Raw genomic sequence first — 18,178 nt, forward strand, 5'->3', positions numbered from 1 at the left:
TAGTCAGATGTCATGGTCGTTACATCAACTTTCCCGTGGTGAGGCTACCCCGCAAGCCAAGTCTTAGTCATTGTAATTCTTTTTCTTTTACGTCGGATGTTGCAATCAAGGACAAAAGTTCACATCAAGAGCGGGCTTTAATTGAAACATAGAGAGGATAATGAAAGGGAAACAGAAGGGACAAGTGAAAGTATTTACGAATTCTGGAAGCGAAAAACGTTTTAAAATGTGTCAGGTCATACTCATTGGAAAAGATATGAGAAGGTAGAGTTTCAAAGCTTTGAGGTGTATGGAAAGAAACATTTATCAAAATGGCCCACCTTTGAGATGCCATCGGCCACAGTAATTATGTGACGCAGCAGTTTGCCAAGTATTGCATGGTCTAGCTAGTGGTAGGGGACACACAAGCAGCCAGCTCTCGGGAGCAGAAACCAAAGTAATACCTATAGAAGAGGGAAAGTGCGCCAACATTGCGGTAAGAGTGGGTCAAGCTTTGAAGTTAGCTTGGGACAGTTTTATCAGTCGGACCGCTTTCGCTTCAACTCTGTCAAGTAAGGATGCAGAGCTAGAACCACCCCAGATGTGAGAGTAGTACTCCATACAAGGACGGATCTATCCTTTGTATAAACGAAACTACTGTTGAGAAGAACGGAAATTTCGATATTCAAACAGAACTTCCAGTTTACACAACATGTGATATAGTGAGTGCTAAGTCTTTTGCTTAACATAGGGTACGCCCATTGTCTTGTTCCACCGTGGCTGTATCCAATGTGTTTTCATTCGAAATGGTCGCCATAAACTTTTATCTCTGTTGTTGAATTTTAGGCTATATTATTAAACACTACAAGAGTATCATCTCATTTATTGTAAATCATTCAGGTCCATGGAGTACGTTTAAAAAAAATCATCCTGAAGTAAGATTCATAGCGAGGTAGATTATCATGTATACAGTATGTTAACAAAATGGAAAAGATGAATAAGAAGTCATGATGGCTTCCATCGCATAGCTTGAAGCTGCGACGCAATTCCCAGCCAGCTTCGTGGCCGAGTCTTCAGTAACCGTAGCCGTAGTCAGGTTTGGGGCACACCGTCTTGTAGGTCTGCTGGGTGTGGACGACGGTGTGGTACTCCGGGACCACTTCGGTCTTGTAGACGGTGTGATCGATGTACTTAGGAACGTAGTCAGTGTGGTAACTTGTCTCGTACTCAGTTTTATACACGGTTTGGTAGAAGGTCTTGGGAACGATCTGCTTCTTATACACTGTCTTGTACACTGGGACCTATGGAAGAGAAGGGAAAAAAATAGATTAAAAAAATAGCTGAAGAAACGTTCAGTGGAAAACGTATGTAATGTAGTGGAATATATTATCAACACAGTTGTTTCTGGAGATATGGTAAAACTACTGAAAAAGATTTGATCCACTTAGGTAAAGGCTTCATCCGCTACCAGGATATTAGGGAAGAATAAGTTTCTAGAGACGGATTTGTTGATAGTTCACAGCACCGTGTGACACCTATGATAGCATCCCACACTGGAGTTCTGCCCTAGGGCTGCAGTGCTCTAGGAACTCGGTGCCCTCGATCCCTGCCAGTACCAACCTGCTGGTACTTCGTCTCGTAGTGGGTGACGTATTGAACCTTGGGGTAACACCGTGCCGGGCGCTCCCTTCTGAAGCTGGGGTCGGCAAGCACCAACGTTGCCACGACAGCCAGCACCAGCATGACTTTGGTACACATTGACATCATCTGAAATAACAAGAAAACTTGTATATTTGAGGGTAAACCAACACTCCCTCTACAAAAGGGTTTTCAACATTCCCTTTACAGTAAACCATCCAATATTCCCTCAATGACACACTCTCGAACACTCCCTCCAAGGTAAACCCTTTAACATTCCCTTGAAGGTGAATCCTCCAACACATCCTCTAAGACAGACTCTCTAACATCACAGCTCCTTCTTGTGTAAATCCACGAACGCTTTCTCTAAGTTAGATTCTCCAACAGTCCATTCTATTATGCTCTCTACATTTCAATAAATCTTATTTCCCACTCTCTATGCACCACATAATATGTGTATGCCGAGAATGTTGACAAAAGGTGGAAACATGGAAGCTGAAGTGAGTCAAAGATGAAAGAGGTGGTTAAGTGCAGTAAGAGCAGTAAGGTGTTTGTGGAAGGAAGCATCAATGTACCTAGGCAAAGATGGAAGCGTCTGCAAAGCTTCAGTAGTCCTAACGGTGTTGTATGGATGTAAATGTTGAGTCTTGAATGCAAAATAAAGTGAGCAGGGGGATACGTTGATAATGAAATACCTGTAGACGACATCTGGTGTAAGGCTGGCTGATCTGTAAGGTATGAATGTAAGGGAGAAGTTTGGTAGTAAGCCCAGTTTGATTGAGGGATTGAGAGGGACGACAAGATGTGTGGTAAAGTAGCTCGGAAAAATTGATTATAAGGATCTCTGTATCAGAGGTGGAGGGACAAGGGGCAAGGGGTAGTGCGAGGAGGAGATGGAAGGATGGCGTGAAGGAGATGTGTAAGGGATAGAAAGATCGATGTTGTACACGGCACGCACGTACTGTTGATAGCCTGAACCACTACATATAAAACAGTTGAATATATATATATATATATATATATATATATATATATATATATATATATATATATATATATATATATATTCTTTCTTTTCTTTCAAACTATTCGCCATTTCCCGCGTTAGCAAGGTAGCGTTAAGAACAGAGGACTGGGCCTCTGAGGGAATATCCTCACCTGGCCTCCATCTCTGTTCCTTTTTGGCAAATTAAAAAAAAAAAAACGAGAGGGGAGGATATATATATATATATATATATATATATATATATATATATATATATATATATATATATATATATATATATATATATATATATATATATTTTTTTTTTTTTTTTTTTTTTTGCTTTGTCGCTGTCTCCCGCGTTTGCGAGGTAGCGCAAGGAAACAGACGAAAGAAATGGCCCAACCCACCCCCATACACATGTATATACATACGTCCACACACGCAAATATACATACCTACACAGCTTTCCATGGTTTACCCCAGACGCTTCACATGCCCTGATTCAATCCACTGACAGCACGTCAACCCCGGTATACCACATCGATCCAATTCACTCTATTCCTTGCCTTCCTTTCACCCTCCTGCATGTTCAGGCCCCGATCACACAAAATCTTTTTCACTCCATCTTTCCACCTCCAATTTGGTCTCCCACTTCTCCTCGTTCCCTCCACCTCCGACACATATATCCTCTTGGTCAATCTTTCCTCACTCATTCTCTCCATGTGCCCAAACCATTTCAAAACACCCTCTTCTGCTCTCTCAACCACGCTTTTTTTATTTCCACACATCTCTCTTACCCGTACGGTACTTGCTCGATCAAACCACCTCACACCACACATTGTCCTCAAACATCTTATTTCCAGCACATCCATCCTCCTGCGCACAACTCTATCCATAGCCCACGCCTCGCAACCATACAACATTGTTGGAACCACTATTCCTTCAAACATACCCATTTTCGCTTTCCGAGATAATGTTCTCGACTTCCACACATTCTTCAAGGCTCCCAGGATTTTCGCCCCCTCCCCCACCCTATGATCCACTTCCGCTTCCATGGTTCCATCCGCTGCCAGATCCACTCCCAGATATCTAAAACACTTTACTTCCTCCAGTTTTTCTCCATTCAAACTTACCTCCCAGTTGACTTGACCCTCAACCCTACTGTACCTAATAACCTTGCTCTTATTCACATTTACTCTTAACTTTCTTCTTTCACACACTTTACCAAACTCAGTCACCAGCTTCTGCAGTTTCTCACATGAATCAGCCACCAGCGCTGTATCATCAGCGAACAACAACTGACTCACTTCCCAAGCTCTCTCATCCCCAACAGACTTCATACTTGCCCCTCTTTCCAAAACTCTTGCATTTACCTCCCTAACAACCCCATCCATAAACAAATTAAACAACCATGGAGACATCATACACCCCTGCCGCAAACCTACATTCACTGAGAACCAATCACTTTCCTCTCTTCCTACACGTACACACACACACACACACACACCCACACACACACACACATATATATATATATATATATATATATATATATATATATATATATATATATATATATATATATATATATATATATATATATCTTTCTTTCAAACTATTCGCCATTTCCCGCATTAGCGAGGTAGCGTTAAGAACAGAGGACTGGGCCTTTGAGGAAATATCCTCACCTGGCCCCCTTCTCTGTTCCTTCTTTTGGAAAATTGAAAAAAAAATAGAGAGGGGAGGATTTCCAGCCCCCCGCTCCCTCCCCTTTTAGTCGCCTTCTACGATACGCATGGAATACGTGGGAAGTATTCTTTCTCCCCTATCCCCAGGGATAAAATATATATATATATATATATATATATATATATATATATATATATATACATATATATATATATATATATATATATATATATATATATATATATATATATATATATATATATATATATATATATATATATATATACATACATATATATAAATATTACCAGGGCCAAATGGTTATGCACTAAAACCTGGTTACCTTAAGAGGTGTTTTCTCCCGTCCACTCAGATAGAGACTGACGATGATGACGGCGTCTCAAGGTATATATACATCGGCGGAGCCCCACTCGCCTCCGGACGGAGATTGTGCCGAGGTGGACGTGCCCGACGCGTTGCATCATCTGTGTACGTGCGTAGGTCTCAACGCTCAGCGAAGGAAAACGTTGGATAATGTCATCAGTGACACTGTGGTCCAGGAGGAATGTGGCTTTCTTTTCAACAAATAACCATAATATGACATGTAACAGGAAAATCATTTATGGTTAAGCGTTGCACATGAGGCATTGTAAACAATACGTACCTGCAGTAACATAAACATGTACGATATGACCATTCCCTCTACTCTGCTCTGGAAGCCGTATATATAATCAACATCGTAATGTTTTCTTCTTGTGAACCGCTGTTTCACATCTAGCTTGGTCTTAGCTGCCCTGATATCAAGTACTGCTCAGATATCTGGAGTCGTCGCTCTTCCTTTTCTTCTTTAAGATCCAGAGTTGAGTCAAAGGTCTTCCTTCTCATTGCTTCTATGGGCAACATCTAGGCATGTAGAGATGAGACGTTTTCCACAATCAAAAGAACTGTCAAAGTGTATAAAGTTTATGACCTGATCCATGGCCTGACCCTTGTATTAGTGGTCACTTTTCTTACCTGACCTTCGCCTGACCCTCACCTAGTGACGTCATACGCTTTATCAGTCCCGTTTGTTTGTAAACTCTCCCTATGATCATTCTTTCGTACTCATAACTAATAATCCTACCTTATCTAAAATATGATAAAACGTGATATTCCACAGAGGCAATATTTCCCAGCCAAGATTGAAAGTCTATAGTTCAAAGTTAACTATCCTAACCTTAAAACATACACTTATCAATAACTCTACAATTCTACTTTAAATTAGATAAGATTTATATAAAGATACAGTTACTCAGTCGATACCTGGTTGTTATTTATAGTCGGGTTGTACCTGTAGGTCAGGAGGGACTTCGGTGCTAACGGATCGGTGTTTGATGAGCTACTGGCCAGCACAGAGAAGCTCGCTGTCGACACTGGGTGGACACTGTCGTGATGGTAATTCCTTACCGCTGAGAAGTGGGGTTTGGTAATTACCTCGTTCGTTCGTACTGATCTCCTAGGGTGTTCACGAATGCGCGCCGTGAGAGGTCGCTTCGTCTTGCCAATATACACAGCATTTCAGTTGCTGTACTTATGCTGGTAGACAATTGACTGCAGCGCCTCAGAAATAATATTCTTGAACTTGAAAAATGACTGGATTGTATTTCTTGTTTTAAAAACTACTCGAATGTTACATAAAACAGCCAGTTCCTTACAAAATGTAATCACGCTTCCCAGTGAACAATACTGGGAAATATATTACGTCCTTAAATACAGTTGATAGTTATATTGAAGGTCTTGATGATTTTTTTTGTTTCTACTTCGGTGTGGAATTGAAGATAATCAGAACATATATTAAATGCTTGTTTGGCTTGTGTTACCAAGATGCTTTTATATTTCATCTGGATAAAAGAAGTACATTCTCTGCAATGACCAGTAAATGTTTGATTCCTATACACTGATGTGTAGGAGTTCTCACATTGCGATAGATTTTCCCATATCATGAAATATGAAGCTAAAACATATAAAACCTTAAAGAAACTAATAGCGAATCGTGTTATTGATGATGAAACTGAGTGAAACAAAGCGCAAGTGTGAATGAGAAGATTGGTTTGGAAATATTTGAGAAAAAAATTGGGGGGTGGTGAAGAGGCAAGAGCTAAGGAAAGAGTAGCGTTATTCTTGAAGTAAAAGTTGTGGGAGTGTGCGATAGAGTGCAAGGAAGTAAATTCTAGATTGATATAGGTAAAAGTGAAAGTGGATGGCGAGAGATGGGTGATTATTGGTGCTTATGCACTTGGCAATAAGAAGAAAGATCATGAAAGGCAAGTGTTTTGGGCGCAGTTGAGTGAGTTGGTCAGCAATTTTGATGACCGAAACCGGGTATTAGTGATGGATGATTTAAATGCGAAGGTATGTTATGTACCAGTTGAGGATACAATTGGTGTGGATAGGGTATTCAGTTTTGTTGATAGAAATGGTAAAGAGCTTGTGGAGTTTTGTGATTAAAAACTGTTAATGGGAAATACCTGGTTTAAAAGGAGGGATATACACAAGTATACGTATGTGAGCATCATTACATTGCATACTAATTGACTGGCGTGTAAAAGAGAGACTTTTTGATGTAAATGTGCTGAGAGGCGCAGCTGGTGGGATGTCGTTTCTCTATCTTGTGGAGGCGAGGGTGAAGATCTGTAGAGATTTTCGGATAAAAGAAACAATGTTGGGAGCATAGAGAGTGGTGAGAGTAAGTGAGCTTGGAAAAGAAAATTGTGTGAAGAAATATAGGCAGAGACTGCGTGTAGAATGACAAAAAGTCATATTAAATGAAGCAAGGAGAGTGAGTGAGCAATGGGACGGATTTAGGGAAGCAGTGATGGCATGTGCAAGAGATGAATGAGGCATGAGAAAAGTGGGAGGTGGGCAGATTAGAAAGGATAGTAAGTGGTGGGATGAAAAAATAAGGTTGATAGTGAAAGAGGAAAGAGCGCGATTTTGGGCGGTGATTACAGGGAAGAAGTGGAAATGATTGGGTGATATATAAGAGAAAGCGACAGGATGTCAAGAGGAAGGTGCAGGCATTAAAAGATTGGGCAAATGAGGCTTGGGGTGAGAGAGTATCACTGAACTTTAGGGAGGATAAAAAGACGTTTTGGAAAGAATGTAAATAATGTGCGAAAGACGTGAACAAATGGGAACATCGGTGAAGGGGGTTAATGGGAAGTGATAACAGGTAGTGATCAAGTGAGGAGGAGATGGAGTAAGTATTTTGAAGGATTGTTATATGTGTTTGATGAAAGAGTGGCAGATGTAGGAAGTTTTGGTCGGTGTGGTATACGAAGTGAGAGAGTCATGGAGAGTGGTTTGGTGAAGAGAGGTGATGAAAGCCTTGCATAAGATGAAATGCAGCAAGGCGGCGGGAGTCGATTGTATTGCAGTTGAATTTATTAAGAAAGAGGGTGACTGTGTTGTTGATTGGTTGGTAAGGATATTCAGTTTAAGTATGGTCATGGTATGTTGGCTGAGCATTAGCGGAATGCATGTATAGTGCCACGATATAAAAGCAAGTAGGATAAAGTTAAGTGTTCAAACTACAAAGGTATAAGTATGTGGAGTATACCTGATAAGCTGTATGAGAGGGTATTGATTGAGAGGATGGAGGCATGTACAGAGTTTCAAATGGGGGAGGAGCCGTGTGGTTTCAGAAATGGTAAAGGATATGTGGATAAGGTGTTTGCTTCAAAGAATGTGTGAGTGTGATATCTAGAAAAACAGATGGATTGTATGGGGCATTTATGGGTCTGGAGAAGGCAAATGATAAGGTTGCTAGAGATGCTTCATGGAAGGTCTTAAGAATATATTGTGTGAGAGGTAAGCTGCTAAAAGTAATGAGAAGTTTTTATCAGGGTTGTAAGGCATGTGTACGAGTGGGAAGACAGGAGAGTGAATGGTTCTAATCAGGTCGGTCTGCGGCAGGGGTGTGTGATGTCACCAAGCTATGGTTGTTTGACTTGTTTATGGATGGGATGGTGAAGAAGGAATATGCAAGTCTTGGAGAGAGGAGCGAGTATGCAGTCTGTGGGGATGAGAGGGCCTGGGAAGTGAGTCAATTTGGAACAGTGTGTCAAAACAGAAAGTTAAGAGGGACAAGTTGGGATGTAAGTTTGAATGTAGAAAAATTAGAGGGAGTGAGGTGTTTTAGATACCTGTGGAATGGACATGGCAGTAAACGGAACCATGGAACCGGAAGTGAGTCTTAGGGTGGTGGAGTTACATAGTTTCATATGGTAAGTTTTACCGACTAGATGCCAAAAATGGATACAAATTTAAAGTATTAGGTATCTTGTTATTAACAATATGGTGTGATATTTCTTGCAGTGACATTTCTTGCAGGGTTTGTTTAGGTCTATCCCTACAAGGCTCAATTCTTCATTTTCTAAAACAAAGTGTTCTAGTTTATGTCCAAACCTTTGACCACAACCGTTGCAATTCACATGATTAACATTTCAAGTTAGGCCAAAGTGTCAATAGTACCTATAACCTAGCCTTAGCACAGAAGTTACAACATCATGTAATCTGCTGATCTTATTACTTTCTCCATATTCATGTTTTACTGTACACATTTCACTGTGATGGAAAAGGTTTCTACTTGTGCTTATTTGAACTCGTTTTCGTGATTCAAAGAGGTCAGTTAGTTCTTTTTTTTTATGACAGTTTGTGGGCTTCTAACTGACAAACCAATGTTTTCAAAATCACCTTTAATAAGTACAAATTTGGTTAAAGCATCATCTTTGTCATGCTCACGGAGGCCTATATAAGAGGAAATCCATAACAATTTGATATGAAACACTTGAGCAATAATGTTTGAATATTTGTCTTTGGCTCCAGAGACCAACATGTTACATTCTGATCTCAGGGTTAACGTTAAGGGGGCAAGAGTAAATATAAAGAATCAGAGATAGTTAAACAGTCTGTGGCTGTGATTTCTACCCGCTCAAGAACGATGGGCATAGCAGACAATTCAATTTATGGAGTAGATGCTCAATTGTTTATTCTAACATTTTTCTCTAATCTATTACCATTGGGCTGGATCACAACGGCAGCATTGCCTACCCTCTCAGTTGCAAAATCGCAAGAACCGTCAGTATAGATGCGTTAGGATATATTATTGTCAGTCTGGAGTTTCTGTATATGTTCGAGAGCTCTGGTTTTAGCTAAGTACTGAAGATAAAGATTATATGTAATTGGATTGTTGGGTGGATAAGCAGGTGTAGTGACGTCAAAGGGAATTATCTGCCAGGAAGACAGGAAATGCTGCTGCTTCCTAATCTTATACAAATCATGTACTTCATTGTCATGTGGTTCGCTGTTACTTGGATCCAGTTACATTCACTTGTGCCATGGCATTTACGGTTTAACAGTTCTTTAGAGACAACTATATGGATCACCACGCAGAAGTTTCAGTCCTATCATGAGGAGGTGAAGATTCTGGGAACGATGGAGAATATATAGAGAGAAAGTTACCTGGCGAAGGTAAAAAGGGGCATGTTTAAAGGAGTATCAGTCCCAGTGATATATGGTTAGTAGGCATGGGTTATAGGTAGGGTTGTGCGGAGGAGGGTGGATGTATTGGAAATGAAATGTTTGAAGACAATATGTGGTGTGAGGTGGTATGACCGAGTAAGTAATGAAAGGTTAAGAAAGATGTGTGGTAATGAAATGAGTATAGTTCAGAGAGTTTTGACATATTGGGAAAACAAGTGAAATAATGATGATAAAGAGGTTATATGTGTCAGATGTGGAGGAAAGGAGAACGTAGAGACCAAATTGGAGATGGAATGAAAAAGATTTTGAGCGTTTAGGGCCTGAACGTGAACCAGGGAATGTGAAACGTCTGGGGTAAACCATGGAAAGGTCTGTGGGGCCTGGATGTGGTTCCGGTGTATAAAGCATGACATCTCGTGTATGGATGTGACTGGATGTGGCCTTTCTTCTGTTTCCTGACGCAACCTCGCTGACGCAGGAAACGGCGATCAAATAAGTGCACGTGTGTGTGTGTGTGTGTGTGCATGTATGTGTGTGTGTGTGTGTGTGTGTGTGTGTGTGTGTGTGTGTGTTTGTGTGTGTGTGTGTGTGTGTGTGTGTGTGTGTGTGAACTTTCAGGAGGGAAAGCCTTACAGCAACAGATTATCTCGCTGTATTTCCATTCATTAGGTTTAACAATTTGTTGTCAGGTTCATGAGTTTGGAAACATCGAACTTTTTCTTTTTTCGAATATGTCATCCTGAAGATACGGACAATGACACATGTAGAATATATGTTATGAAAATCTGTCATAATTTTGCTAGGAGATGAATGGTTGCTTTAGAGGTATATTTCCAAGGGATATTAACACCTTAAGTCATACGACTGTCAAATGGTGAGTGAAAATGAAATATAGCATAATAAAAATAATGAAGAAAGTGAAGATTTGCTCATCTAGTGAGCTTTTCTCTCTCTTTCCCATAATTATTTCTTGAGATATGACTGATAAGTAGCAAAGTATTCTGTATGGTTGGTCCGCTCCCGCACTCCATCCGTTCCTTGTGATGGGTTCATGCACATGTTATTGGTGCCTCCGTCAGGTCACGCGTGGCAGTGGTGGCTGTATAGATTTCTTACCTCTAGACATCCGTGACAACACATATCTACATCTTGCTGGGCAGACCGCTGGATGAAGCTCGAGGTATGTTTAAGTAATTACACAATAAGGCCGTTATCTGCCATGAGACTGGAACCAGTATGGAGATGTAGCTCCACAAACACCACTTTCTTTTCAAGTTAACCTGAACCTCCTCGTTATTCTGTTTACATAAGAGTCATGTCTTATATGTATTGTAACTGTGTGAGGTTGTGGGAAGTGCCGTGATAAGTTCTATCTTAAAATGACGGTATACAGGGGATGAGCCTGTTGGGTTCAGCAACAGCAATACGTGGTTCTTCATCTTTAAAGAAATTCTGCCCGTAAATTAAAGAAATTCTGCCCGTAAATTAAGTCTGACTGAATTTGTCTTTTTTTCCAAATTACCTCACAGTTCTCATTTCTGCCTTCTTGATAGGCATTTGCAGATGGTTTTCCCTTCCTCATGATTCTCAAGATCAGCTACATTCATGACGTGGATGACCTGATAAACTGAGGGAAACAGATGAAACATCAGAGTTGACGGATATCACGCTGGGGTCCTCGTCCGCCGTAGCTGCCTGCCTACCAGTAATGTCTAGAACTACGTGATTCTCTTTCCTGCCTCTGTTCGTGGTGGCACTGTACAATTTGTTTTGCTACGTATTCAAAAGGCAGACGCGAGTGGCCTTCAGTGCTATCATGGTGTAAGTACTTGTTATATCTTAAGTACAAACATATATATATATATATATATATATATATATATATATATCATATAACATACAAACTTCCAACAGCCAGGATCGAACCCGGGACCCCTGTGCCACAGGCGGGAATGCTACCGCTAGGCTATGGGCCTGGCTAGCAGGAAATAACTATTCGAATACTATGTATACACTATTCGTATATATATATATATATATATATATATATATATATATATATATATATATATATATATATATATATATATATTTATATATTCTTTTTTTCCTTTGTTTTTCATACTATTCGCCATTTCCCGCGTTACGAGGTAGCGTTAAGAACAGAGGACTGGGCCTTTGAGGGAATATCCTCACCTGGCCCCCTTCTCTGTTCCTTCTTTTGGAAAATTAAAAAAAAAACGAGAGGGGAGGATTTCCAGCCACCCGCTCCCTCCCCTTTTAGTCGCCTTCTACGACACGCAGGGAATACGTGGGAAGTATTCTTTCTCCCCTATCCCTAGGGGGATATATATATATATATATATATATATATATATATATATATATATATATATATATATATATATATATATATATATATATATATATATATATATATATATCATCATCTTCAACAGTTAGAAATTAGGCGTCATCAATGACCACTGTTAGTGAGGCAGAGGCTGCTTACCTGGGCTTCTCTTCCAGTTTCAAGATCTTCCATGAATATTGAGGGTTCAGGTCCTGTTCATCCCTCTTCCCGCCCGACAGTAATGAACCATCAACACTCCTCAAGATGTAGAAAAAAGAACTTATCAAAGCAGCAATTTATATACAATGGCGTTCACATCGCTGAAATCTTGATTGGCGTCAGATAACTCGGGAGAATTGTAGAATAGTTGCCTCTTGAATGATATGAAGTGTTGACAGATCAATCTGTGGTTTCTTCTTTTGTTTGTTCTGCCGGTGATGTGGAAGAAGAGGTTCATTCACTTGCACACTGTGATCATTGTGTAGCCAACAGAAATTAACTTGTCTCAAAATGTTCTAACTGCTATTCCTTTTTCAGATTTCTGAAATTGTTTGCTATAACTTAACATTTTGCTCGTGTCTGAAGGTAACAAACGGAATATGACTTTACTAGTATAAAGTGATCAATGAAATAGATAATCTGTGCTATTATACTTTGTATGAGCTGGGAGAGAACACAAACATCCACTGAATTACTGTAGATAGCCCGGATTAAATTCACCCCCACCGCAAACCTTTGACGTGTCATGAGCCCCATGGGAAGTTCAGGAATTCGTCAGTTACGTGCTAGAACTCTCCCCTGAAGTACAAAGGCTTTCTGCTGAAGTGCAAGAGCCTTCTACTGATGTGCAAGAGCCTTCTGCTGAAGTGAAAGAGCTTTTTGCTGAAGTGCAGGAGCTTTCTACTGAAGTGAATGGGCTTTCTGCAGAAGTGCAAGAGTCTTCTGGTGAAGTGCAACGGCTTTCTGCTGAAGTGCAAGAGCTTTCTACCGAAGTGCAAGGGCCTTTTGCTGAAGTGCAAGAGCATTTTGCTGAAATGTAAGAGCCTTTTGCTGAAGTGCAAGAACTTTCTGCTGAAGTGCAAGAGCTTTCTACTGAAGTGCAAGGGCCTTTTGCTGAAGTGCAAGAGCATTTTGCTGAAGTGCAGGAGTTTTCTGCTGAAGTGCAACAAATTCCTGGTGTCGTGCAGTTTATTCTTATGCTGTATAATTTTCCCATACTAATGGAATGTCTCATGGCTAGTGAAGGGCATGGATAGTGAAGAGCATGGATAGTGAAGAGCATGGATAGTGAAGAGCATGGATACACGAGTCTTGTTTTGAATGTGAATGACACATCGTCTCTCTCACATACAACAAGCTGATATTCCATCATTTACGTTGATTTCTTCCCGCATCTTCAGCTACAAGTTGATACAAAGCTGGCAATACAACACTGATTCCTCTTCGACATGAATGTAGTAAAGTGTGCTCAACATAGACTTGTTGCCTTCCGATTGCGTATGTGGATTTCGACACTAAAAAGTATGTCGTTTATGTGGTTTGCTCAAGTATACGGTAATGTCGTCATACTGATCTTTAAGTATCTTATCATAGTAAATGTAAATAAAGGAAGTTATTCTTGCGGTAAGCGTAAACACGTGCAGTATTATCAGAGAGAGAGAGAGAGAGAGAGAGAGAGAGAGAGAGAGAGAGAGAGAGAGAGAGAGAGAGAGAGAGAGAGAGAGAGAGTAAACACGTGACTGTAAACAAGTGCAGTAGTCTGTCGTAGTATGTGTGAGCAAGCGCTGTAGTTTGTTTTAGTGTGGAAAATCCGTACAGTAGTGTTGACGTAGTGAGTGTAAGTACGTGCAATAGTCTGTTGCAGTGAATGTAAACACGCGCAGTAGTCTATGGCAGTAAATGTACATACATTTCTTGCTTTACAACATAAGAGAAGAGCATCTCACTTGTGGGTGTATGCACGAACTTGCTTAACGTTTCTTTTCATATATTTCCGGTATTTACCACAACAATAACTGTAATGCCGTAGTTGCAATCTCTCGCAAGTGTGTTGGCTTCGTGGTAAGAATAGCCACTCAGCGTGAAAAATGGTGGTGGGAGACACACTGAACCGCATCACCAGTGAGATGTCATGATTGTTACATCTATCTTCCTGTGGTGAGGCTCCGCCCTGAGCTGAGCCTTACTCACAAACTGTTGTCTTGACTTCTGGTACCTTTCTAACCGGGCATAATGTATTGTGTCTAATGTGTTTTCCTTCGAAATAATCACCTTAGGTTTGATCCTACTGTTCTTGGTCATCAGGCCCTACTGTGAAATACTACAGGAATGTCAGTAGATTTATTGTGAGTGTCTCAGGTCCATACAGTACCATGATGGATGGTAAAGAAAACAATATTATTTACAAAACATAGGATAGTAGTAGGGAGAAGTGATAACTGAAAGGTAAAGAATGATGGGTTTCATCACAGATCTTGAAAGCTGTGACGCACCACCTGACCAGCAACGTAGCCAGGTCTTCAGTAACCGTAGCCGTAGTCAGGCTTGGGGCAGACGGTCTTGTAGTTCTCTTGGGTGTAGGTGACGGTGACGTACTCGGGAGCCACTTCGGTCTTGTAGACGGTGTGGTCGACGTACTTAGGGACGTACTCGGTGTGGTATTTTGTATCGTACTTAGTTTTGTATTGGGTATGGTAGAGGGTCTTGGGTACAATCTCCTTCTCATACACTGTCTCGTACACTGGGACCTAAGGTAGAAAAGAATATGAAGGATACAATACTTAGCTGATGAGATGAACCTTTGTAATGTCTTGCAATATTACATTATCACAGTCGTTGCTAAAGATGCTATGAGGCTATTGAGAAAACTTGAATCTACTTAAGTAAAGGACATACATATTCAACACTAGTATTTTGGGTAATAATAAGTTTCTTAAATCGGATTATTGATGATGTCTGGAGTACAACCATATCACCAGGAACCAGGATTACCCTGCTTTAGATCCCTACCAGTACTAACCTCTTGGTACTGCGTCTCGTAGTGGGTGACGTACTGAATCTTGGGGTAACAATGTGTAGGGCGCTCCCGACGGAAACTGGGGTCTGCCACCACCATTGACACCACCACTGCCAACACCACAACAGCTCTGCTACACACTGACATCATCTGAAGTAAACAAAACATGTGTAGGTAAGCAAACAAACCCCATTATTCCCTCTAAGGTTGATTCTCCAACGGTTCCTTTACGGTAATCTCCCAGTAACCTCTCCCTCTCTCCCTTCCAAGGGGGTCTTTCCAAAGCTCTCATACTCCCTCGAGGGTAAACCCTTCAGCAATCTCTCTAAGGTAAACTTAGCACTCTCTTTAAGGTAAACCCTCGAACTCTTCCTATTAGCAAAACTCTCGCCACTTCCTCATTTCATAGCTCCTTCATTTTAGTGTATTCTACTTCTGACTCTCATTAAACTATATGATATAAGGATGTAAATGGTGGCTTGATGATTAGGTAGAAAATGAGAATTGTGTGTTTATTCCTGTGTAGTATTAAAATGTCCATCCCTTCTAGTTTGTGTGTTCCGAAGGACTTCACGACTCGCAACAGAGTATTACAGCTGCGCTACTTCGAGTAGCAAGGAAATGATTTTCTTTTTGAGACAGAAGTTCCTTGACAACAACTTCCTCCGGAATGATACGGCCTCGCCATAGATGACTGTTTACTTACGATCTAATCTGAAGCACAAGGAGTCTATATACATATATAGCATTCACTACAGGGTGTCCAGGATTTGTACTCAAGTCATATGAATGATAGCCAATAACTATATCTGCTTGGCTACGTAAAGACAAAAGCTACCCATCTTAGACCAACCTTTACGGTCCATGATATTGCATGTCACCTTGCGTGACCCAGTAGGTGATGGGTAATCCGCTTGTAACTCTCACACAGATGACTAAGTCAGTTCTAGGGGCACCATAACTATGTCTAAATTTCCAGCATGAATTGTACGCATGAAATCGATGCAAACCATTCATTTTGGGGTTCCTAGATTCTGAACCCTTCATATAAATCATAGCTAGTGAGCAGATCCATTTGGCTAAGAGGTGACTCATATTATCCACCTCAAACTATCTTCTATGGTTTATGAGTTTCTACGTCACCTAACGTGATCTATATGGTATGCTCGCTCGTGGAAGGTAATCTGGCGAAGAAGGAAACTTGACACTAAAGTAAGAGAAGATGTGACGCTACAGCAAGAGGAGGACACATGACACTACAATAAGAGGAGGAGACTCCATGCTGCAGTAGGAGGAAACTGAAGGTACAATGGAAGGAAGAGACTTGACACTACAATATAGGGGAGATTTGACACTGCAACAGAAGTGACATTACAATGATAGGAAGAGGAGACTTGACACTGTATTAGGAGGAGGAAACTTGACTATACAACTGAAGGAGGAGAGGGAGGAAACGACCCAGTAGTTGGAGGACTAGACAGGGCACTGCCACACGAGGAGGAGGAGGCTTTATATTACGATAGGTGGAGCTTTGACACTAGAGTTGAAGGAAAAGACTTGACACAACAATGCGAATGAGGATGAAGCTTGTTCAGACAAGGGTGAAGATTATATAAGATGGTGGAAGACAGATTGTATCAGCGACTGCATGTGGACTGAGAGGCTTAACCTCAGAGTGGACGCTTTGCTGCAATATGGTATATTAGTACATCAATGGTAGCTGGTGGAGCCTGGTATAATTAAACAAGTATGGGATTGAGCGTCACCTTTACCGCAAATAGTGAAATATCATGACTGCTGAGCGACAAAAATATCATCTTAAAATGATATCCCGAAGCTGACATTAGTAAAACATGCAGAAAACTGTAATCCATATTCTGTAAAACAATGAATACATATGTTTTGTCAGAGGCCCAAATGACTATACACTAAAACCTGGTTACCTTAAGAGGTGTTTCCTTGCGCCCACTCAGATAGAGACTGATGATGATGACGAAGTCTAGAGGTATTTATAGTACATCGACGGGCCTCCACTCACCTCCAGACGGAGATTGTGCCGAGGTGGACGTGCCCGACGTGTTGCATCATCTGTGTACGTGTGTAGGTCTCAACGCTCAGCGAGGGGAAACGTTGGATAATGTCATCAGTGACACTGTCTGTGGTGCGGTAGGAGCGATGTTGTGTTGCCAAAGAGGAACCATTGCACACAATGTGATCAGAAGGATCATTTACACTTAAATACCTGCACATGAAGCAAGTTTGGCTGAGTCTTTGTGATGAGAGAGAATGATCAGTCTGATGAATTAGGATGACGTTTGTGATTGAAACAAATGCTGTTTATGTCTGTTTTTTTTCCCTCATTAGTAGTACGTAAAACAATAGACGGTTCATAATTGTATTAATGTAAACAATTTGAACATTACCAGAATCTGGAAACCCACATTGTGATTTACGTCACACCGTTTGCTTTCCAATGCTGGAGGTGTTGTATGGTGTAGCTAGTTTTCTTGTGACCAACTCGTCCCAGTGTCGAGTGTTGCTCATATACACTTGGACTGACTCTTCCTCTACTTCTTTATGCGTTAGAGTTGAGCCAAAGTCGTTCTGCTGCATTGATTCTCCCCAGCCATTTCTATCTGTCAACAGATGTTCCGATCTTCTTCCTGCTTTGTAGGTATCATACTGTTCATATAGCTCATAGCTCTTGTAATTCATCTATCTGCTTCTGTCACTGTCATAAAGGCTTCGACCCGAGACACGCTGTTGCTTCCCATAGTTTCTGTGTGGAGACCTGACACAGGAGAAACGACCGTTGTGATATCACTTTCATTCCTCAAATAGCCAAGCTGTGGAACTCTTCCGGTATCCGCCTTTCCCTCCTTCTATAGATAAGGCGTCAAGTCTCCAAACACCTGAGTGGGTTATGTATATCCTCTGTATAGTCATTTACCAAAGGAGAAATAAACTATTATCATTCTTACACCTTGTCATT

At 40.8% G+C, this 18,178-nt stretch overlaps 2 protein-coding genes across 2 annotated transcripts; both read right to left on the bottom strand.

Moving 5' to 3' along the window:
- Nucleotides 1-846: 846 nt before the first annotated feature.
- Nucleotides 847-4,795, bottom strand: LOC139752830 (uncharacterized). The gene is made up of 3 exons (XM_071668774.1): nt 4,638-4,795; nt 1,600-1,746; nt 847-1,280 (listed from the first exon to the last, which is right to left on the bottom strand). The coding sequence occupies exons 2-3, from the start codon at nt 1,744-1,746 to the stop codon at nt 1,053-1,055; spliced, it is 375 nt and encodes a 124-aa protein (XP_071524875.1). The 5' UTR covers nt 4,638-4,795; the 3' UTR covers nt 847-1,052.
- Nucleotides 4,796-14,495: 9,700 nt separating this feature from the next.
- LOC139752829 (uncharacterized) lies at nt 14,496-17,211 on the bottom strand. Its single transcript, XM_071668773.1, has 3 exons — nt 17,130-17,211; nt 15,190-15,336; nt 14,496-14,917 (listed from the first exon to the last, which is right to left on the bottom strand). The coding sequence occupies exons 2-3, from the start codon at nt 15,334-15,336 to the stop codon at nt 14,690-14,692; spliced, it is 375 nt and encodes a 124-aa protein (XP_071524874.1). The 5' UTR covers nt 17,130-17,211; the 3' UTR covers nt 14,496-14,689.
- Nucleotides 17,212-18,178: the final 967 nt, after the last annotated feature.

This window comes from Panulirus ornatus, chromosome 13 (assembly GCF_036320965.1).
Source record: "Panulirus ornatus isolate Po-2019 chromosome 13, ASM3632096v1, whole genome shotgun sequence".
Lineage (NCBI taxonomy): Eukaryota > Metazoa > Arthropoda > Malacostraca > Decapoda > Palinuridae > Panulirus > Panulirus ornatus.

Coding starts and splice junctions, on each gene's coding strand:
- LOC139752830 (XM_071668774.1), bottom strand. CDS start 1,746: ATGATGTCAATGTGTACCAAAGTCATGCTGGTGCTGGCTGTCGTGGCA. Junction 1,281..1,599: donor ACGAGACGAAGTACCAGCAG/GTTGGTACTGGC, acceptor TCTCTTCCATAG/GTCCCAGTGTACAAGACAGT.
- LOC139752829 (XM_071668773.1), bottom strand. CDS start 15,336: ATGATGTCAGTGTGTAGCAGAGCTGTTGTGGTGTTGGCAGTGGTGGTG. Junction 14,918..15,189: donor ACGAGACGCAGTACCAAGAG/GTTAGTACTGGT, acceptor TTTCTACCTTAG/GTCCCAGTGTACGAGACAGT.